Here is a 24,681-nt window from a genome sequence, read left to right as displayed (position 1 = left end):
AATTTATTTTTTTACTGACGATTTACAAGGCCTTGATTATTAGACAAAATAGCATATTTTAACTAAACTCAAAAAAATACAAACCAATAGAGTTTAGAAGGAAATGCTATATGGTTCCATAGAGTATCTCACACCCATTGCACGCATCGCTTCATTTTTCTCATCTGAACCCATTCGTTACTTACAGGATTTTTGCCAGGAAATATTTTCGTCTAGCCAACATGTAGTGTACAGTTTCAGACCACTGAATTAGGCGCTAATTCTGGCATTAGTCTACAGCCTAAACCACTGCAGCAGATCTTTCAAAGTGTTTAGTGTAATCAAGAACTGATCCAGACATTTTTGAGCAGTTAACAATAAACAGGAGTTATAGACTGCATCCAGTTCAGTATGGTACATTAACTGAAGCTAAAAGTTTTAGTATGCTTATTGCCAATTTCTCCCAAATTTTAACAAGCAGAGCTTCTTTGCAGGTGCATTATTGCTGAGGGTAATAAGGCTGTTGAGGAAAAGGGTATCCAGGTTGTTGAGGTGCCGGATACGGTGCTTGTCCAGGGTTTTGATACACAGGTGAGGGTGCGTATGGCAGATTATATTGGCCATACATGTATGTGTTATAGCCCATCGGCATTGGCATCGGGCAATACCTGTGTAGGGGGAGAAAAAAGCATACTTTAGCTGCAAAGCACTGATGTTAATTTGCAAATATCAACTCATTAATAGATAGAAAGAGACATGCAATCACCACCAACGCTTTCCTTTCATTTTCCCTTTTGTGCAGCAGAAAGCGTGGTAACTTTCAAGGACCAAACTTGAAAAAAATTCACAACACTCAGAACAGAAATGTAGACAGAAGGTGGAGTAAAGGCAACTTGCTGGAACTAGAACTGATCTAAATTGATTCTCATGTTTAATATCATTGTACATATTTTAACATTTGCTGAGCCTGCTACTGAAGGAGAGAGCAGCTGCCTTCAATTCTTCGTGATGACTCCAGAAAGATGGAAAAGAGCATCAGAAGAAAGCACACTACTCAACTGGAATTTTTTCTGTATTTTTCACTATGTTTAGCAAGATACCAAGATTTGAAAAACGAGATATGCCAACACTTTCAAGATAAACACCACCAACTGATTACGCAAGGGCCGGCAGTAGTCCACAAACCACAGTTAAGGAACTGCAGTCCTGTCTCCCTACAAAAAACTTAAAATGAATCCTCCCACAAATGGTGCCAGCAAACGATTCCAGCAATTACATGATTAAAACAAAAAAATCATCTTGCCTCAAACACTAAACACATCTTCAGTTCTCATAACTGAATTAAAAACGTCGCACGCAACAAACAAGTGCTTTTAGACAAGAACAACTGCTTAAGTACTCCCACAGCTTACCCTGGGTAACCTGGATAAGTTGGGTAAGGAGGTCCCTGTGCCTGTGAAGGTGCAGTGCTTGCTGCAGGGGCACTGGCTCCTGGGGCAGGAGCTGGAGCAGGAGCAGCAGCAGGAGCAGCAGCTGTTCCAGAAGGTGCTGACGCAGAAGATGAACTGCTTGCTGCAGAAATCACTGGTGGTGGTGGCCTTGCTGGTGGCTGTGGTTTAGTGCCCTAGCAAGAGAAAGTTAATTAAGCTGGAGCTTCTTTCTGGAAGTCTTGGAATCAAAAGCTGTGGTTGTATGATCACTTGATTTTTATTTTTGTTTCAAATGGACATTCTGTATTTAGTGTATACAGATAATGCTGCGAAGTATCTAGAAAGCAATAAGCTTTCCATTTCAAATCTATAAATTATGAACACCAGTAGTACATAATACACCTCTCTAAAGTCTCTAAAGACTTTGCCCTCTATTTCACTTCAGCACATTTCCAAATACACCAATATATTAAGGAGTGATATACACAAATTACAGATCAGTTTGGAGTTCCAAAATATGGACCGTCTATTTTCAGCCCACTAATTCCATAGCATATATTTACCACCATGGTTCTGGGTGCTGGAGTAGGAGTCGACGATGCAGCAGGCTTACTTCCTCCAGCTGATGTGGTCTGATATGTAGGCAGAGGAATAGAGGGAGCACTGGGTTCCCGAGCAATGCTTTGCTGCAAATCTCTGTTAAGAACAAACAAGCAAACATACAGCTTAGTTTAAGAATTGTTTGTTATACACTTCAGCAGGCGAATTTTAAAAAGATGCAGAATAAATCTGTTATTTAAAGCAGATCCCCGAGTCAGCTCAAACTAAATTTGAAGTCCAAATCACTTCCACAGAAACAACCCTCTGGCCAAGCCTCTGATCAACTGTTGCATTTATTTTCTAATAATGTCTTTAAGTTCCAACTCAATACTGGGTATAGATCATTGAATTAGCCAAAAGCTTTGGGATAAGAAATTATAGAATTGTCAGAACATTTAGCAACTTGGAAGCTTTCCTGAGAACCTAAGGAAACCTCAAGGCAATGGAAAAGCATAAAAGTAAAATTTCAGTCATTTTGATATGTAAAGAGATGCTCAAATACAGAAGAAAAGCAATGTTGTATTGCTTGTAGATTGCCCTAAATTAAATAATACTGCATGCAAATACCATACATCTAACAGAAATATTTAATAAAAAAAGTCCACTAGATAGTCTGCAATGTCATTTATATCTGGGTAAGCATAACGATCAAAAAAACCCTGAAAAGAATCTGATCGGCTCAGCACACAGCTTTCAAGTTCTCTATTCTGTTACCTCTAGTGTTGGAATTGTTCTCTGTAAGCAATGAGGCGGCTTCGGTGTCATGTTGTACTACAAGCTGCCATTAAACAGCATAATTTTACAGGCAGTTTGTCATGAAAACTCCAAGGAAGCAGTTCTACGTTACATATTCAGAGTAACGTAGTGCATTTCTCAATGCAAAGATTCAGTATTTGAGATTGGGCAGATCCTTCAGAGAGACTCTAGGAAGCATTTAAAATTTCAGACAATTTTGTGTAAAAGTGACAGGTGAGCAATATGTAGCAGCTCGAACTTGATACCTGGCATTCTGAAATAGAAGACGGGGAGACTGACAAATGAATACAGTCTAGTTAGCAAAAAACCACAGGCTCCTGTTATATACCACGCAATGGTGAGCTCCAAAGGAAGAGAACAAAACTGGTAACTTTTGCAGAAATTTGGTAGAAAAAAGACAACTGAAACAAAAACTCCCAGAAAACTACCCTCGCAGTTACCCCTGCAGTAAAACGGAATGATGGAGAAAAAGCTGGAAATACTGTCTCGATGCTCTGTTACATATGCATATGTATATCTCAAAGTATTTCTTGCTGATAGTGGAGTAACTATTCAACACTGTAGTATACTGAAGCTAACAAAACCAAAACTTAACGTCTTAAAAGATAACACAAGGGATGGAAGTAAAAATTTTCTTAAAAACATGCTGAAAAGACTAACAGCTTACAGAACAGCAGTACCATTCACAATGAAATAAATTTTGACCAAAGTGACCAAACGCATTAAAAGTGAAGCTTAAAACACTATTAATAATTGCCCACCGAAGGATCAGTTCTATGTAAGGGGAAAAAAAAAATCTCTAGTTCTAAATGAGAAACCACCTAAACAAATTTATTTTCACTAAGTGAAGATGCAGCTGACAGTCAATATTTCTATTGTAGTTAGAGGGGGGCAAGGGGAAAAACACACATTTTATTCAAACTGTGGGCTGGGTGCACTGAGAAAGACATTTTGTAGACATATATTATGGATATCCCAAATCTGATCATTGCTCCTAACCTTGACAGGGTTTCATGTCAGCAAACAGTTAACACACAAGGCAGTAAAAGATAGCATGGCAAGATCCAGCGGAATGCTATATGAGCACTAAACCTACAGCTTTAACACTGAACATTAACTTGTTGGAGATGTAAAATATTCAGACCTACGTCTCGGTTAGGCAGCCTACAGCTTCCAAACTGCACGAGCTTAGGAAGTGGACAAGAGGTGGAAGCAGTTGTATATAGTTACAAAGAATTAATTTACAAACACAATGCCCAAGTGAAAATGAACGGTTCTACAAAGGATGAAGTTAGGAAAGGTATAATTTGAGGCTGAGCATCCCATTCACAACATGGTACGGGCACAGTACAGCTGCAGTTTCACCAACTGAAACTTTAGTAACGACTAGCCCTCTTTGTAACACGCTACGTGCTTTGCTAAAGAATACCCATTAAAAGGCAAGCCTGTTCAGTTACGCTTTCCTCTTAAGAGGAGAGCCTAAAAATCACAGCCGAAGCACACTATACTATGCTGATCACATGTGGGGAGCAATGACAACACTCTCATTCACATGAAGGACAAAATCTGCTTCTCTCCCCAGCACTGTGGGCAACCCACATATCTGAACAATGATAAAATATCTGACCAGATCAGACAATGGAGCAGAGGTAGAATACCAACATTTTTCCCCCCACCACACTGGGCACATGGAAGGCAATCATATGCTGAAGCATTTATCTAATTTCTCCAACCAAAATGACAGCAGGGGCAAGGTGCAGAAATCAGAAGTTCCTCAAAGGAAAGAACAAAATGAAATTATTAACAAATGCATGCCAGAAAGAACCGAGAGTGAAATCACAATAAGATCAAACAGATTCATGCTGAACTGTATACAGGAACAGCAGAGCAGACTTCAAAGTAGATTTTTCCATTTATTTCTCCAATCACTTTCCTAGTTTTTCAGGGGAGGAGAGAGTGGGGTTAACATTAAGGCATAGAAGAGGTAATAGCCTTAACTATTCTTCCTTTCTCGTTTCATCAAGCACCATAAGAACTATGTTCCCAAAGGTTAATTTCTTATAAATACGTCACCATTTCTACAATGCTTAAACAAAATATTGAAATCTTACTTGAGCAGTTCATCTCTTTCAGTCTTGCGAGCAAAGACAATGTCACTGCATTTGTTTTGGAATGTCAGCAGGATTTCTGTCAGCTCGTTGTAAAACTAGTGAAGAAAAAATAAAAACCAAACCAACATGCTTAATCAATACTTTCAGACTCCATGCTACTTCTACATATGGATCCAGTTATAGGCGTCGTATTATTACAGTGCCCAGAACCTGCCATTCCAGTAAAGTTTGCTAGTGCATTTTATTCTGCTTTTCAAAAGCAAGTATTAGTCATCTGTTGTCCATTACTGTAATATCATACAATTTTGTGGGTTTTTTATATATGTATATGTGTGTGTGTAAATACAAAAATAGTTGAAGACAACTAGAAAATGAATTAAAACCAGAACAAAACTAGATCACTTCGGTGATTAACCATTTATTTTTTAATGAATAATTTTTTCTTTTTCTTTTAATTTTATTTCCTTCAGTCAGTTCCATGCAGTTCATTTGTATAGACATTTCAGAGTTTTATTTTCTTTTTTCCTCTAGCGAGTTATCAATAAACCAGCAAAAGTACTCAATACAGAAGCAGTAAGACACCTTCCAGAAGCCTAGATCAAAAAAAGCAAGCTAAATAAAGCCCTCCTCATCTTTCCTCACATATGCAGTAGCAGTATATAAAACACAAATTTGATAAGGTGATTAAATACCACGGGAGAACAGATGAAAGAATTCTTCAGATAAAATGGCTCATCTGGGTACTTCAGCATCAGTTACTCAGCTGTAATTAACAACTTTAACTATTTTAATATAAAGCAATGCTCACAAAAGTTTACTTTTCAGACAGGAACAAAGAAGCATTTCACAGCTGTCAAAACAATCAAAATTTGAGCAACTTGCTGTCCTCACTTCAGTAGTAAAATCCTCAAAAAATGTACCTCTCATCTAGCATGTCTGCAAAGTTTGTTATGATTTTTGATTCACATCTCATTGCGTAAATAAAATATAGTATGTTCTTCCAGTCCCTTAAGTGTTACCATACCTTCGTGCCTTCTTTTAAATTGGCTACAAGTTCCACGAAGTTATCATTTGCTACGGCTAAGTTCTTCAAAACTTCTTCTCTTAAATTAGATTCATTGTTTGATTGTTTCATCTTTGAAAAATCCTGATGTGCATTCTTAAAAGAAGGGAAAAAATAAGCAGTGAAAATAATGCAAGCTAGTCGCATGTCAGATTCTGTATGTTTTGGGGGTTTTCTTCCCCCCTCTTACTCAGTGCTTCTACCCCCTTTTCCCAATTCCCAATACCTCACCTTCCATCCACACATTGTACTTCCGACACTTGCTATCTGCCAAGTGCAGCGGCTATTTCAGAACTATACATGTATTAACTCACTGGCAGTAGGTACCAGTTAATTAGCTGTTCTGTTGTGGGATGCCTTCAGCTAATTCTCCAGCTCCTACTGCAGGTTCTTTTTCAGAGGCTATACTAATCATGCTCTCTCCTCTATTACCCTCCATTGCTACTTATAAAATCATACTGGAAGTTAGTATTTGTAAGAAGTGCTACCTCAAATTTGGTAGACATTGGCAAGCTATTAGAAGGACAGGGAAGTGGAAAACTTAGAGAAGGATCACCTACCTGCACGTCGTTTCTTTGGGGAAAATAAACAAACGAGCAAACTTAAGACTACTTCAGCTGCCAGAAACAGCCAAACTTGAACTCCAAGATATTCAAACATCAAAGTAACATCCATCAAGATTTTTAAAGCATAGTATATTAAAAGATACCAGAATATAAAAATCCTTGATCAACACGGGCCATATAGTCATTGAGAAACAATTTTTTCCCTTTCAGAAAAGTCTCCTCTTCTTGCAAACCAAGCTGCAGTCAGAAGTTGCAAGTAATCCTGTGCACAAACAGGCCCCACGGTTACTCAAGCCACTGTTGTCACTCATCCAAGCACTAAGACTTCCTCTTTTGCCAGACGTTTCACATACCTGTCTCTAGAGTTACTGACAAATTAAGGCTGAATTTATAAATAAGCTTTGGGAAACTAATGAGAGTTTTTACTTGATGAGCTTTGCACATGCTGGAAGTCAAGCACATTGTAAATAGTAATTAGGAATAAACCAAGATGTACTTCAGAGACCCAAATGTCTTCGAGTAGAGAGTAAGGACAGGTCTCCTGTTATGCCAGAAATAAAGTACTAAGATGGGATGAGGGGAAAAACCAAATCAAACCCAAAAACTTCTTCACACACCAGTTAAGCTTCTTTCAAGTGCAAAGCCGTCTACAGAAACGGGCCAAGAAAAGGTCCAAGAAAATTCACACTGGAGGTCTGGGAGAGTCTGCTGAAAATTCACACCTCTTTCCAGTGAACACAAAAAACCACCCTGTATTTTTCAGTGATCAGAGGAGTAAAGGAGTATGAACTGGCCTATGACAGAGTAACACGCAAAACAGAATAGAAAGCAAAGGGAGATTTCTAAAACACTGCAGAAGTAGAGGAATTATTGCTCCTTAGTTTAAGAGGAAGGAAGTCATACAAGGTGTTGTACCTGAATGTTTTTGAGAAGTTCTTCCTGCTTTTTTACGGACTCTTGCACTTTCTGTGTGTAACTTCCATAAATTCTGTCCAACTCGGCCACAGAGATAGCCTCCTCGTTTATAGCACCATCCTGTGCAAGTGCAGTCAGGAATTTGCTTGTCATGTCAAAATTTACAGATTTCAGATCATTTTCCAGTTGTTCTCTCTCCTTCTTAACTTCATCCAGATTGGCCAGCAAAGTTCTTAAGACATTAACAACCTATGCAATAAAAATTGTCAGAAGTTAGCATGTTTAGAAGAATTATTGCGGAAGTATACTCTACTACTTGTTTCCATCTCGCACTCCTCACAGATGCTGACAATGCTAGTGCATGACTGTTTGTTTATACATGTGTTTAAGATGACAAATCAGGACAAAATGCAACGAAACAAAGATCTTCATGCATTTCTCAAGCTATATTCTCCTCTAAAGATCTGCTTCCACTAATGCTGAATTATTACAAAGATTTTTAAGTTATTTTTTTTAAACTAATCAGATACCTTCCAATAGGATATTCTAAAAATGGCATTCAAAAACACTGACTTCAAATCACTCCTACGATCTGCTGTAGACAAGCCATGACTTTCTTGGAAAGTAAGCTGGAGTAACTGCCTAATACTTTAAAATACTGGGCCATGTCTTTTATATCGCCCAACTGTCCCAAGAACCTGAGCACTACACCCTACCACCCTGCGTAACAAAAATATTTATCAAGGATTGCTTCTTTTATAGTAGTCAACCAGCCTTCCTGTACATGGTGATTGAACTTACTCACACTATGTGTTACAAAATATACTCAAGCAGATTTTAAACAAAAAGATAACTTCTTTTCCAAATGTTAGTTACCTTCTGTATCAACTGTGACAGAAACAAGGGCAGCTAAGAATCAGCTTCCACATCAATTCATGTAAGTTTACTTTGTCAGAGGAATAGCACCTCTACTCAAATTAGAGACAAATTTCAATGCTTTACCTCATTTCCTTGTAATGTTTTTGCTGGGTTAGCAGAAGGAATGGCTGCATTGAGTTCTGACTCTGGCTTACACAGAAGTGCAATCGTATCCCGGTGAGTCTGATAGCGCTCTTTAACTTGGCCATCTGCTTGCACAGCTCTATTCAAAATATTATGGTAATTGGTTCCCTCTGGTGGTAAGAGGCAAAAAAGGGTGTTTATATCATTTCAAAACTTGTTTTATCCAAGTCTTGCACCAAAGCAGTTTTCTTGCTTTTCAGCAAGTCTTCATACATTTTTATAAGCTTGCACGTTATGAAGTTATTAAGACTTAGAAATAAAACTTAAGCTTCTAAGTTATGTTTTAAATAGTGTATAAACTAGGCACGTATATTACTTCTCTAGAGAAGCATACAAAAACATATGAATGAGCACTGGTTCGAGCTACTCCCCAGATTTAAACCCCGGTAACTTTACCAAACTAAGGCAGTGGTATCAGTCCCTTGTCACCTTCAACACAACACATATTAAGTGCACCAAAAAAATGCCGCGGTGATGACCCTAAGTAGTTTGACTAACTGCGGGGGGGTGCGGTGAATAAAAAAAACCAAAACCAAAAAACACCAAATCAAAAGAGAAAAGAACACCTTGATGGGAAATTAAAAAGAAAATCAATATACAGTGAAAAACACAATAAAGTATTTAAGAGGAAATTGCAACCAGATTCTTAATAGGGCAGGCATTTTTCATTACATACTTTCTGAAACTTCAGTATGCATGTGCACTCCAGGGCTGCAAAAGCAGCAGCAAATTCTCTGCTATCACATCATCTCTCAACTCCAAATAACAGTGCAGATTGCAGTAAGGATATTTTGGCATAGCCTCTCCTAATCTGAAATTTCTATCTTTAAAGATAGTACCAGAGCATTGAAAACTACTTTAATTTACATGATAAGAATGGACATTTTCAGAGCATTCCCAGAATCCAAAGCATGAAACATGAACTTTACCTGCCCTTAAAGGCTTATAGAGTTCATTGGATGGTGTTCTCTGCCAGCGTTCTTTGAATTTTGTCCGCAGGTCACTGTCTGTAGCTTCTTCTTCATCTAATAATCTTAGTGACTATAAGAGTAAAGTGTTACGTGCATCATAAGCCATTCTAAACATGAAATAGTGACAAAATATACAGCTAGTGTAGAAAATAAGGAATGCTTATACATCCTTTATAAATTTAATTTGGCAAATAAAAAACAGGCATGAAAGGCATAAATCACCCAAATTTCTTTAGAATGCTTCTTCCTCTCCTTTAACAATTTTAAAAACAAAATACTTGTAAGGGAACACCCACATGTGACAGCACAGTTTTAGTATGGACTGAACACCTAAATTGTATATTTTTCAAGTGCTCTTAAAGTTACAAGTATTTTGGGTAATTGTGCACTTTTTCTGTTGCCATTTAAAGAGAAGAAAGTTCAGTGGTGGTGTTTTTTAAGAATGTTTCAGAGTTAGTGGCTGCTGAGCCTACCTCATCTAGAATTTCTTTGTTCCTTTGTAGCAGTTCAGGCAGATCTTTGATCAGTTGATCAACAGTCTGAATTCCTCCCTGTTCAATCACAGACTTAGACTTGTTCAAAATAGACTGAGGAACAGTATCACCAGACAGATCTTCGATAGCAGCAGGAAGATTGAGGGAAGCCAACACACTGAAAAAGTCAACATGTTAAACAGCAACCTATTTGTAGTATTAGATGGTTTTATCCTGTAAATAAGACTGCCATCCAAACAATCACACAATTAATTATAATGGAAACAGAGCATAATGTACTCCTGGAGAGAAACTTCAAACTGAAAACTCTAAACTTGTTCCTAGCGTATACCTCACCAAAAATACGTTTCAAAGATTTTAAAAAGCTTAACAAATCCTAGTCTTTTAGCACTTACAAAATATGTCAAATACTTTCAGTAGTAACTATCTGGCAGACAAAGAACCAACTGCCTTGAGTCACATTCCTATCTTTCAGCTTGATATAATTTTTATTATTATTTAAGAAAAAAATTTGTGGGGGAAAAAATATCATGTATTCAGTCACTGGTACAATCACTGGAATGTGAAAATCCTTCTAGACTAGTGGTACTGCAAATTTTTCTGAGGAAGTGTGAGACTCCCAAAAAATGAGGAAAGATTGAAGAAAACTAAATACTATTTGTTCTTAATAAGCTTTCAGTCTTAACATCTGCAGAAAAGTAGTTCTAAATACCCCTGCTATGGCTTACGTTTCCCAGCCTACCATACAGTAATAAAAAACCGCTGCTGTAATCGGGATGTTTGCAGGCTGCAAGGCAACCGGTGTTTATAGGCTGTTCCATAACTCCTCCTGAGAAATTTAACAGAAAGCCATACTTACCCATTTGCCAGATTTGTGGCTTCTCTCATCTGGGCTATTAACCTGTTTACTACATCTGCCTTTCTCTGGTTATAAACACTCACAGATTGCTGAACTTGTAATGGAACCATCTTCTCAAACAGGTCTGCAATTAAAGTAGTATAAAGTACTTAAGTTGCACTGTGAAGGTAAAAGGACACAAACATCCTCAAAGCTCTTTCATACAGGTTGTACTGCAGAGACTGATCTAAACAGTTTAAGATATTCTCCCTCACTCCCCAACATATCTTTAAAAAGAATTAAAAAAAAAAATCTATTTCTATAGGTTTTTACATTAGATTTCAGTTTTTAAGACTGAAATGGAGTTAGAAATTATTTAAAGGCATTACACTTAAAACAACCATAGAATCAAAAATCAGATTCTCCTTAAGGCTTCATTTCTAATTTTACTTCTTTAAAGGAAGAGAAAGAGAAGAGTATCATTTTTCAGAACTTCCCTGTACAGCCAAACTGAAATTTTTCAGCTTTATGGAAGGCCAGTAACTAAGTTAGTTAAGATAGTACAGTTTGATACCTGTCCCTTATATTAGAGTTCCTTGAGAAATTAAAAAGGTTGGTTTAATATAGAAAATAGAGCTGCTGAGAAAATCTGAGAAAAATCTTTGAGAGAAGGACATATTGCAGATAATGATTTTCGACCTGTGGCTTATTCTTCCAGTACTTTTATCATCAAGTAGTAGAACAACAAACTGGAAAAACAGCACTTTCAAAAACACTGCTGTACACTTAATACAAAGTAAACGTTTACTTCGGTGGCCGGGTGTTTATTACACTTATTGTGTGCACTCCACACACTTCACTTACCAGTGAATTTCTGACTGAGGGGAACAACAACTGGAGTAGACTTCACAAGACTGGCTTTCCCAATGGACTCCAAATCTTTCAGGTCAGGTACCCGGTCATGGTAAATGAAGTCGTTGTCTTTTTTGGCAGCTGTAAGCGCTCGGTTGATCTTGTCAACCAGATCTTTAACATTTATATATTCATCATAACGAGACGCCACTGTTTTCACCAAGTCTGCTGCATGCTAAAAAAAGTTTAAAAATACAGTTAAAATTAAAATAGTAACTATTCTTTCTCTCTTTTGTATATACTTAGGAAAATAGATGGGCTTCCCAATTAGCCAAGTAACTACTGCCAATGCATAAGATCAATATTATTATTTCCTTAAGAAAATATTCTCCTCTCTTATGTATCAAAAAGGAAAAAGGGAGATTTTACTAATTAAAATAGTTCAGGGGGGGACACAGGACACAGTAACCAAGTTATTCTCTCACAACAGCCTCACTATGACTCCCCAAAATCTAAAAGAAGTGATCATGAGTTAGAGGCAATAACACTTCATACACTCATTCACAAAAAAGAAAAGCCACCATGTCATTCTCATGTTGTTTCATGAAATTCACAGCTTCCTTTTGCAGGTACTGCAAATTGTTTCTTAAGCCTTGCTCACCTTCATAAAGGAAGAGGCCAGAGTCCTGCTTTTCACATCTGCCACTAACACCCACCCACCTAACCTTGAGCTCAGAAGCTACAGAAATCATGCTGGAATCCTACTGCATATTAAAATAAAAGGTCTGCTGTCTCTTCATTTCTGTCTGCTCAGTCTATCTGGTTTTCCTACATACAATTTACTGCAGGAGAGATCAAAGACAAAACACTGTCCTCTGGTTGTATCTGTGCAATCCTGATCATATTTGTGTCGTGAATGTGTAAAAACAAAATACTAAGCACCAATGTCAGCTGAGGTTTACATAAATTCACAACAACTCAAAAAGTCAAACTTCCTGGGATTGTGAAGTGGAACCTGAGCTAGATTAGAAGTGTATTAAAAGTTTGCTTAGGTTTTTTGCCACTTTCCATTGCGCCATAAATCACACAACAGTAGTTTCGGTTTGATACAACACGGCAGTCTAACTAGCATTTGCCAGAAACAGAAAGTGAGAGGAAAAGAAATAGAGCTGTCCATATATACTTTAATTTGGAGGAATTTACATTAATCTCTCCCCCCCTCCCAATTTAATCCGTCTTTAATCTAGCTTTTACAAAGGGAAATAAAAGGAGATTATTACGTTATAGTAACTGAGTTTTTGAAAAACTCAAAAAGAACACCAAATCTCTAATTTACATTAGTTATGGAAGAAGTATTTTAATAACTGTGGAGAATAGGATTTAAGTTTCCTCTTTCTAAGTGCATTAAATAAGAAGACACAGGATTTTAACTTCTGACTACATGCTGTTCATGAAGCAGTGCTAAAATAACTAATAATGGAGTATTTCCCCTTAGGTTCCACAAAAAAAAACCACAAACAAAAAAACCCAAACCCAAAACCTTTACCCAGCATGAAGGGATATTTCCTGCAACACAACATGAAGAAGAGTCACGAACACAAGCTAATTTAACAATTATCAATGTAACAATGATAGTAAATGTGATATAGCCAGATCTGTCAAGGGCGAGTACTAAAACAAAAGGCATTAATATTCTATTACAGTAGAGTCCGAGAAAAGGAGGTCTGCTAGGCAGATTTGCAACTCAAGAATAAACAACAGATACACTTTTGTCTACCACCTAGTAACATAGTCATAACAACTTGCTATTAGAAGTTCATGGAGGCACTTCATTGTCATACAAGCATCCAAAAAAGTTTGAAGCTCCATCCCGCACCAAGTCAATGTTTTGAAAGTTACCATGATGCATTTATTAACATGATAGTCTTATGCAAGTCTCTCAACTCTCCTGCATATCAGTAAACAGATACTGCACACAGATCCTACAAACTCAAAGTGGCACCTTCCCTCCGCCCCCCCCCCAAGGACCAGGGGACTTGGAGAAAGTAGTTATTTTTAGCCATTTGTTTTCCCCTACTGTACTCAAAACATGAGAAGACCTTATTCATTACACCTACATCTGAGTGCCTCTAGAAACCAGATTAGAGGCAAAATGCTATAAAGACTAAAACTACAACCGCTGTATGTTTTTCAAAAGTGATTCAGATTTAAATTAGGATGCAGGAAAGGAGTTAGGTATAAACCAGGCAAAATTTCAATGTTTAGGGGATTTTTTTTTTTTAATAGCATTACTTAGGAAAACTTGTTAACAAATCTGCCCAAAAAATCCTTAAAATACTTCTTTATAAAAGCTACAGAGATACCTCTCATCTTTGCAACTGCTAATAATTTGATTCATGTGATAAACATGCTCTGCAATTTTTTAATATGTTTCATTCTTAGTTATTTGAGTTTTAGAACTCTGAGCTAGCTTTTCAGGATTTAAAGTTTTCCCATATTTTTCAGAGAAGAAAAAAGCTACCCACCTGTAACCTCCCAATTTCTTCACCAAATTTCTTCTGCTGTTTTGCCAGGATAGACTGATGATATTCTGCATTGGCCTGCATAATGCAGTGCTTTGCAGCCAGAACAGGAAACACCTCCTGGAAATAAAAATACTGACCAGGGGAAAGTCCAACCACATTAACCACCACAGACAACATGGGATGCAGGAAGAAAAAGGAAGAAGAAAAGGAAATTAGAATCACCCAATTAATGGTTTAGATAGGTTAAAACATTAGAGGTAAATGTCAGACACCACGTGACTGCATGGACTGAATTCAGCCTTTTTTTTTATCTGCTATTGCAAAATTGTTAGTGTCCATTATTTTAGATGAACTACAGTTCAAATGCAAGCCATGAAGTCACAACATTTACTTCAAAGATTAGAAATGCATGCATGTATTAGAAACAACAGTTGCAACAACACACCCAAATGCCCCCAAGACAAAGCCAAGACAAAGTGTTCTTAAAAGAAGAGGGGAGAGGGGAAAGACAGGCCTTCTGTTGTTTTGGGTTTTTTTTTTCTATTTAACAAAGCAATTACACTTAAAACAGTAGCAGGCCTATCAAGAAAGTAACTATACAATTATGAACGAAAAGAACAAATAAAGAGGACCGATAACTATTGACATGAAAAGGAAATTAAAAGTAATTTTTACTTTTATATAAATGCACTTATCTTTGCAGGAGTACCAACCAAGACACGAAGAAAACATTATGCTGCAGCCCACAATATATGCATGGTATTTGATCAAGGATTTGGCCTTACTGTTTTATTTGTAAAATCAAGGAGCACTGGAAAACCAGAGTGATGTTTTAAAGACCTCAGTATATAAAGACCTGCTTCTTCACATTTGTGCAAACTCGCTGCCCCGTCCAGAGATGAGGGAAAAAAAACAAGGGTAAATTTGGAAGACAAAGCCGTCTGGGAGGCCTTGCAACTGGAGTTCGATGCATCACGTCAACCCCTGTTTCACACTCCTAAACATGTAACTGTTCTCAGAGCTGGCGTTAACTCATGGAACCAGCAACCTTTATCACATTATTTCAAATAATCAATTGACAGATTACTTTGCAACTGGAACAGGGAGCAGATCTATGGCTTAGAAAGGTCCAGAACAACAAAAGACAAAGCAATGAATTTATCCCATCTTATTGCCTCTCAAATCAATCATAAACATAATACTTAAGTGAGAACTTGGCCCAATCTGTAAAATGACACAGAACACGTGAGAGGAAACATGTGCATACATAGAAGTATGCATAAAATGCATACTCTTACTTTAGTAGGGTAACCCTTACCCATACAGTTTCTATCATTATCGAGATTCTATTCTGCATTAGAAAACAGGGGGGAGGGGGAACAGAACATTACTTGATTTCCACCCCACCCACCAGAGGGAATAGAAATAAAAGCACCTTAGCACCTTTAACAAATACTTTGGCAATTATTTGACTAAGACTGCATATTAGGATATAGGACCAAACATCAACCACTTACATTTATCACTGGTAAAAACATTTTTACTACATTTTCTACTGTATTTTTAGTCAGTCTAGTATATTTCACATTTAATTTGTAACAATAAAGGCCACTGTAAGCTGGAATAGTTATTTCAGAGTTTTGAAACTATTAATGAATGAAAAATAACTGCAAATTAGCAACAAGGGATGCTTCTCAGGGACACTCAAAAAAAGCACTATGGAAGACAATCTCCTACTTAGCTAGATATAAATCTCAAGAGTCCAACAATACCACAAGTAAGTCAAATCTTTTATACTTATAACACTGCACAAAAGATTTTCTACTATCTTATGATTTGAACATAATTGATACATTCAATATACTGGAAACCTGTTCATTTTTAAAGTACTTGTTATACAGCATATATTCAAAGAGCACCAAAAAAGATCCTTCTGCATCTTCCAAAACCAACAGCAGCCAAATGAACAGCCAAGACTAAACTGAGACAATTTACAAGTATAAAGATTGTTTTGGGGTGGAAAAAGAGAAGGCAGGCAGAAGGACAGAGGACACATGCTAACTTCCAGTCATGTTTTTCATTAACAGGTAAGTGAAGAGTACCACTGTACTCATACTGTCAACACCAGTGCAAATTTCACATGAAAACATTGAGACTAGAAGTCAATTAAGCCTCATTAGAAAGTTGTTAGTTTAAAAGACAGATTTAGTAAGGCATTAAGTACTAAGAAGGCATCCCTAAATGCTATCATAAGCATTTCAAGTTCACTTTAAATTAAATGCATTGCAAGTAAACATACTTCATGTAATAAAATTTTACTTTTTTTAAAAACCACCCCGTCTTTTGCCTCCTAGATTCTTCACTGTTTTTCAAATTACAGGTTCACATCCCTTACATGTAGCAATATGTCAGCTTTTCTTGAGGATACATTTTAAGTGTATTTCATCAAGCACATTGTAAATAGTAACAGTTATTCATAATAACAGCAGATCCCAGATTATTTCCATGAAAGTCACTAACCTTGGGCAAAGTATCTTTATATTGACACTGTTTGTAAGCATCACCATAGTAATCTGCAGCTTGATTAGCTAGTTTAGCTATGATACCGTCTTTCATTTTATCTGGTGAGAGGGAGAAAAAATAAAGAACAATTATGATTATCATCAGTTTTTACAAGTGAACAGGTAAATTACTTCATCTTCAAACAGCAACTGCATTCTAAGGATATAGTTTTACATTATAGCTCCAAGGTGGGATCCCATTCTTCTCTCTTGACATCCAGCAGCAGTTTCCAGACTTTCTACTTCAATCATGACACTGAAGGTTCAGTCAGTTGTACAAGAAATCTTTTGGCAGCTGCTGGCATTTATGCAGGATTAAGAGTGATGCTTTACCTCAGACCAATGGCAAGCTGCCAATAAAAGCCGCAGTCCCATTCTAACTCTGACAGCTTGTTCCCACCCCTTCCTTTATGCCAGCACAAGCATTTGTGCAGCCATAGTCAAAGAATTTAGCTGACATCTAGCAAAAATAGTTAATAGACATAAATAACCACAGTTCCTCCAAGTGGTATCCACTACTTGGTATCAGAGTCGCAGAGTCGGTATCCTAGCGGCAGCAGCGTTCCCTGCCTCATGTCCTCACCCCGTTCCTGAAGCCAAAACTGTTAAAATAGGAACATGCTGCATCTATCTCTCTCCTTTTATAATCAATCACCTCTGGCCTGCACTAGCAGTTCAGCCTTCCAAGAGAAGGCAGGCAATCAGTGCAAACATTGGCCGCCTGCTCTAAATAGCTGCCCTTATGAACAAGTATCCTCTGACTCAGGTGATTTTTATGTACTGTCCAACTGATAAGCATGAGCAGTGGGGTATGGGGAGATTAGGAAGTCTGCAGAGTATGCTTAGTTGCCAAAATTAAATCAAAAGAATTCCCAAGTGGTCTGCTCATTCCAGTATATTCACATATCCATCTACAACACTTCAGATGTGAGCTATGATGTAATTTATTTACCTTCTATGAGGTAAATGCATTTAAGCTCCTCACTGTGGAACAGGATTTAGATGGGAGAGAAAGGAAGCTTATGAGATCTACCAGCTAACTTCTTTGTTAGAATGTTTCTCCCCAGTGCAGTAAATATTTAACAAACCCAAACCAAATCTAACTAGACTGTCCTCCTAGCCACACCCAGTGTCTGGTAGTGGCATCTTTCCTCATAGAGCTCGAGCTCTGCAAAAAGACAAGACAAAAATACTGGCATATTAACTACATTTCCATTAACAAAGGACATGTTAGAGGAGACTCACTTGTCCATGCAGACAAATCTTTCATGATCAGACATTTTAGTTTTTACTCACATATCTTTAAAATATTGCAGCTACCAGGCAAGCCTTGAGGTGCAATAGCAAACACATACAGACTTAAAGAAAACATTAAGAAAGGCTCAGAAATTAAAGAACTGATCTGTAGTCATGCAGTAGGGTTAGATTTGACTAACCAATTTGGTTTTTGCCAAACACTTCTGCTTTCTTTCAACCTGTGAATAAACTCAGGTCTATCAGAAATACCATTATCGGCTGGTAAGCTGCTAACCGGACTGTCTCACATGAGACAAACCAAAAAATTGCAAGTAAGGTAAATAGTCAATGCAGCAAGAAGCTAAATTTGAGTTTAGAGATCAAATAAGACAGTAAGGTTAATCATCTGACTGTGGAGGCTGTAGATTTTGCCAGATGTAGAGGTTCTTTTCCCTGGCAGGAAAGGCCCTTTACCAGCTCTTCATAACTTAGAACACTTGTAAGTTTTTGTAGAAGTTGTAATGAGCACATAAATACATGCGCCAAAAATTAAGATATACCTCTTGTAGCTTTCAAAAAGAAGACCTCTTGTGCTTGAGCCAACATAATAAGACTGAGAGTTCCAACTGTGTCTGGAGAGATGTCCACTGTAGGTTCTCGATTCAAGGCTGACAAAACAGTGTCTTTAATGTGTTGGAAAGCACCACTCGCAAACTAAACAAAACAAAAAATATGTTATCATTCATGGTTTCCAACAGACTTTTTTCCTCTTACAAATATAATACATACAACAATTTCAAAACCCCTAGAGCTTTTTTGTTATATGGTCTCCCATTTATTGTTTAGCCACTAAAAACAATTTCTTGTGACTTAATGTTCTCAAAGCCCCTTATATCGAGACATTTATCAAGGCGGACTGTAAGTAAAGGTATATTGGCTACACCTAACAGCATAAGAAGTTTTAATGCATTTCACAAAGAAGAAAGAAAGAGATTAATACTTGTTAAAACTAAAACTCATACTAGCTAGAATAATTAAATCTTAAGCTGAAGGTTATTAGTTACCAACACACTTGAGGGAAGGGGTACGAGGAACTCTATGGAACTAAATCCTTCAAAGCTGCTAACAAATGTGAGCCAAGACCAAGTACTTAGCCAAGCCACCCTTCCAATTAAGAGAGGGAAAATATGTATATGTATTTATCTACGTATATCTATAGCTTTAAAATTGAGAGATACTTATTGGATGTTCTAAGATTAATAATTCTGGATTCCTAGATATAAGCAGGGAGCTTCTGTACCTGATAGTGCTTAGCTGCAGCTTTTAGTCCTTCATCATTATCTAGATTCTGTTCTGCTGCAATCTGGCTTGCCAATGCTCCACAGTTGAACAAAACACAGGTCTTCTCATACCCCAAACTTGCCAGAGCTGCAATCAAGACGGAGAGTTACCCACACTGTTAAGAAAATAAACTTCAATACTCTAGCATCCTACAGATGAGGCCAACACTACTAGTATCTCTACTTCAAGATATCAACAGTGTCAAGCAAAAAAACCACACAACCCAAACAATCATGCTGAACTTTTCAAGTCAAAGTCATCTTCATCCTGAAGGCTTTATTAGTCTAATTTAGTACTTCCACAAAATGTTTCAACATGAGGAACTTCAGAGTGGCATAAAGCGTAAAAGCTGTAGTATGAATACACAAAATCATTTCAAAGTCTTTCTAACCAGAGTGCAGCTTTTTGGCTCCTGAAGCTACAGAAACACTCACATTACTGAAGGATAATCTGCAATATGAACTTCCATGCATTAATCACTTTGCCATAACTACCCAATTACACGTTCCTGCTGTATCTTGAATGCAAGATTAACTACCCTGCTCATGGAGGTCAAAATTTTTTACATGCTCTGTCTTACTATCTACTGAAACGCAGGGAACTTTTCACCTCTCAAAGCTATTGTTTCAGACTGAAAATGCTGACAAGTATCTCGGTTATACATGTACAAAACCAGCCAAGGATTTACGGAATCGGAACTTGTGCTCACTAGACAGCAGTGTGGCCTGTCCAGACCCAGCTCCTGCAGTACCTCACAGTCCCAGCGGATGGAGCCCACCCTTCTAGAAACAGTAACGCCTCAACAGGAACAACTTTGAATCTACTAATTACTATCAAAAGATTATTGGCCATATGCAAGCACTGGAAAAATCTAAAGACTGCAGATATTAGTTTTCCACTATCATTAAGAAGTGTCTAGACACTCCTCTTGGAGAATACAAAAAACTCAACTAGTGAATTTTCAATTTCACAAACCCCGGTACAACTTCTAAGTTATCCTTCAATCATTAAGGTATAGAGAAGTACATTTGTGTCATTTCACTAAGATCCGGGCTCCTTATACAGCCACATATTAATCTAACATACCTCTGAAGTTTTCACGCTAGCACTCCCTGATCTGCACTAAATTTTCAGACAAGCAGCCACAAATCTGACATTTTTCCCATTTTGACTCCTTGAGTGAAAAGTGAGCTACACAGTCACTGTATTTCATCAAGGTAAGTAATCTATCTAGATAACCTCTGTTCTACAGGTTATTTTCCAGATTTTTTTTCTAAAAAGATCTTGTATGACTTACACATCATTCAAAAGACTAAAACAAACACAAGAAAGGAAAGAAAATAGGGCTTTAAAGCTTCTGAAGTGCAAAATTACTTTATATGCAGAATTACTTCATACTCTGGACTGCATCTCAAGTGTGATTTGCTACAGTGAGAACAGCTGTTTAGCAATATAGCTTCTCCTCAGATTCATCTGTTTATAGCTCTACCTATTAACTGAAGCCAACATACTTCAGATTACATGCCATGCTGTGAACTGGGTCACTTTTCAAGCAGCCACAGTATGTGTCAGCTAGCCCTGCAACAGAGACTTGGGATTCAGGGGAAGATGGGAAGAAAACAGTTTGCCACCACAGCAAGAGCCAGAACTCTCCAGTCACACCCCTGCACCTTGGGCCCATGATAACCAAAGGAGTTTTACACCGAATTTCTACCTGGAGACAGGATCGCCTCCTCTTAAGAGGTCAACAGAAATTTTGCTCCCTCGGTAACTGAAAACTTTGCTTTACACTCAGAAACCCCACTGCTAATTCTGATCTGAAATAAAGAGATGCTACACATGCTACAGTTAATCTGAAGAGCAGCATCTGGATAATCTGTGATACAGCACTGTGAAGATAATAAAAGGAGTCTTTAAGTGTTTAATTTCTTTCCACTAAGATCTGCTTTGAAGTTTCAAAATCAAATTTATTCTGTTGCTTGTTAACTGAGCATTACTCACATCTCAGTTAAGAATTTCTTTGATATTTTACATGGACTGTTGCATAAATCTCTGGCCATCTGCCTCACAGATTTAGACTAGTATATAATTAACCTGCAGACAAGCAAGCTTTCTCAAGCTGCTGTAACATCACATTTATTTAAATTCTCAGAGTAACCATCAACATTATGATTAGTGATTCTTTTTCTCACAATTATTTAAAGTCTCTGACGATTATGATTAGTGATTCTTTTTCTCACAATATTTTAAGTCTCTGACAATTCACAGACTATGTTTAAGTCATAAGTAGATATTCTGAGCTTTACTATGAAACAGGTTTGATCATTGTGAAACGCTAGCCCCAAAGAAGACAGAATCAACCAAATTCTGAGAAAAAAAAAACACAGCATCTTCAGAAAGGTCTCCAATTATCAAGAAGGACTTCTTAGAACAGTTAGAAAATAAAGCAAGGAAAGCACCACCCGCTTAGGCATAGAAACACGGTGTATTGTTACACATACAGTTTGCGCAAGCATAACTTTAGCAGGTGTATTCAGAACATGGAAAACCGCAAAGACTTTCAGTAGTTGCTAACAGACAACTAGATAAAGGACACAAAAACTTCCAAAAACCTAAAAAGCAAGCAAGTACTCTAACATTTTTTCAGGCTTTGCCTGAAGCTTCGAAATTGCAGTGGTCATCTTGCAATGCTAGTCATGACCAATACTTAGGTATAAATAGAAACTAAAGAATGATGACACATGACTGAACAGCTCCTCACTTAACTCAGGATTTACTCTTAGTTCCTCTATTGGCAAGTGTTCCAAATCCGTTTAATGATCCTGAATTTGCAGCAGAGAATTGTCCCTATACGACAAAAACAAGTCATAGACTCAAACTCCTTACGTTTGCAGGAAACAAATACAACTTTTTTTACTTTGCAAGCGTTCAAATCTGTATAAAAATATTTTTAAAAGAAGTGATAGCAGAATCATGTCAGGGCACACGCAGATCCTTCCATTCTCTTCAACAAAACGGGATATCAGACTAGGTTACTGAAGCCAGCTACCATCACTCCCCTTCTTCTGGAGGGGACTCACTCACAAGCCTATCTCATGAGGATCTTACTCATTTAGAACAGTAAGAGACGGATTATCAAAAACCTACTCCTGAAATTTAACATTAAATTGAACAATTTTGATTAATGTCAGTTGGGGTTGCTCCCAGAAAAAGTCTGAGGAGCAGACAGCACAACTATTATCAGCCTGCACATCTATTTGTGCCTCTGGAAAACTTCTATAAAATTGAGATTTAATATAAATTCTTTGCATGGTGCCCTTTTATTCATTACCAGTGTTGAAGTGATTAATCTGTTATCAATGGACTCATTTGAAAGCTATGTTGAGAATACTAGAAAGACTATTAACAATTCAACTACATAAAAATATTCTCAAAATTTAATATCATTAATACTTGCACTTTCAGTACATTCACATACCCAATTTGGCAGATCCTCCAAAGAGCGATCCTTTATCAAAAGCATCTTTCCATGTAAATGTTACACAGATCTGAAAGTTGAGAAAAAGAAAGATCTTTATCTCTAAGATTAAATAAGAAATCTTCAGAAAATATCCTAAATTCACATATTTATCCTTTTCTATTTTAATTGCATAAAACATTTAATTCACTTGTAACATTACAAACATTCTGGAAGTTTCAGGAAATCATCGAGAGTTATTTTTAAAAAATTGTATTCTACCTTTTTTCCTTCCTGTTAGTCTGCTCAAAATATTTCAAGCAGACAAGACAGAAGTTCTCAAAATAATCTTTCAGCTCTGCTCATATTCTGCGTGACAGATAAAATTATTTCCAAATGAAGATATTCCTCTCCCAAGAAGTCTGACAGTCTGGTATAGTCACAGTTAAAGGCAACCACCCACCCAGGCAGTTTCCACTGTTCCAATTACTAGGATATTTGGAACTGTTCTGTACCACCAAAATTCACACATTCTTTATGAGTGAATTCAATAGCAGCATTATCAGGAAATGCACTCAGGAAGGAGAATGCAGGTAAAAATAGTGTGTTTTATATTACACTTCCAGCATATATTTCATAGACAATGCAAATACTTCATGGAACTTGAAAGCAGATTCCACAATTTGATTCTTTATTCCACTGATCAAACTAGTTGTAGGCAACTGTTATCAAACCAGAAAAGATAGCAAAATTCCTCATTTCAAAGTGGTTGGAGAAAGTAACTTCAGAAAGAGCACAGTTCTGTTTGATAGTGTATTTTCCTCCAGCAGCAATGCTAGCTCAGGAAGTTCTGGTCCCCAGCTGCTCATTGTTCCTTCCACTGACTACCTCTTCCTTTTGATGGAACAGTTTACAGATCTGCAGAACTTGCTCTTAAAGTTCTCCAGTTTTCCATGTCTCAGGGTTTGCAGATCACCATATTAAAACATTTGCACACTAAAAAGCAAAGTGCGCTTCCTGCCTACAAGTGAATGCCACTACAGGCAAAACTCAAATCAGTTTGAACTCCATTAAAACTATTCCCTTTTAACCTGTAAGTTGGAACGAAATTTTTTCTTTTAATCACAACGTTACCATTTAAATATGATTTGATTAGGAAAGAAATGTAAATTCTGTCCTATTTGTAAATGCATCCAAAAAAACCCTACATCTTTTTCCATCAAAACATAGGAGCCTAAAGATCTATGCCAGTCTCCACCTGAGGAAGACTTCAACAGGCAAGAGTTAAGCTGAATTTCTCCTTAGAGACAAGATTCTAAAGAAATATGGTAGAAAAAACAACTTTGTGATCACCATATCTATATAAAAATTATGTCATTTGTAGATCCAGAGGCAGGAATAAAGTGGTAAGCTCTTAAGTGGCTTATCCTGTTAGCTGTTGTGAATGAAACACCTGTTCTACGTCAAAAAACAAAGAACATATTCCATCCATTACTAAAGGTTTTCCCATAGAAATTACATTTCAAAAAGCCTTCAGAACATAGTATGAAATAGACTTCTCAGAAAAAGGGCAGTTGAAGAGGAATCAGCACAGCACAACTCTTTCTGACCTAGATCACAGTGACAATTAGCCAAAGTCAAAACGTTTCTGAATCTATAAAATGAAGGCAATTATGGCCACTAGAGGTGAAGTTTCAGAGACTATATGTGAGCACCGACTAGAAAATAAACAGATATTAGGAAAATAAGGCTCAGAAAGACTAAACACCTTGCCCAAGAGAAGTACTGTTTAGTGGATTCGGTACAGGCTTGGAAGTCAGACTTTGTAGGTGCCATGATTCAGTTTAATGGTTTGATCAGTCTTCTTACCTGATTTTCAGAGAACGGAAACTTTGGTTCAATTGAACACAGCTGATCATAGTAT

General features: G+C 37.2%; 1 protein-coding gene across 1 annotated transcript; it reads right to left on the bottom strand.

Annotated features, from left to right (window-relative positions):
* PDCD6IP (programmed cell death 6 interacting protein) lies at positions 1-24,681 on the bottom strand (the record flags this gene model as incomplete). Its single annotated transcript, XM_009695150.1, has 17 exons — positions 1-647; positions 1,392-1,603; positions 1,973-2,105; positions 4,877-4,971; positions 5,901-6,035; positions 7,421-7,669; positions 8,423-8,592; positions 9,412-9,523; positions 9,927-10,104; positions 10,807-10,930; positions 11,650-11,872; positions 14,163-14,294; positions 16,683-16,783; positions 18,520-18,673; positions 19,260-19,387; positions 22,779-22,848; positions 24,627-24,681. Coding segments are annotated over 17 exons (2,440 nt in total), but the record flags the coding sequence as incomplete, so codon positions are not given.

This window comes from Cariama cristata, unplaced genomic scaffold, assembly GCF_000690535.1.
Source record: "Cariama cristata isolate BGI_N322 unplaced genomic scaffold, ASM69053v1 scaffold14582, whole genome shotgun sequence".
NCBI lineage: Eukaryota > Metazoa > Chordata > Aves > Cariamiformes > Cariamidae > Cariama > Cariama cristata.
This window is presented reverse-complemented; position numbering and strand designations above follow the sequence as displayed.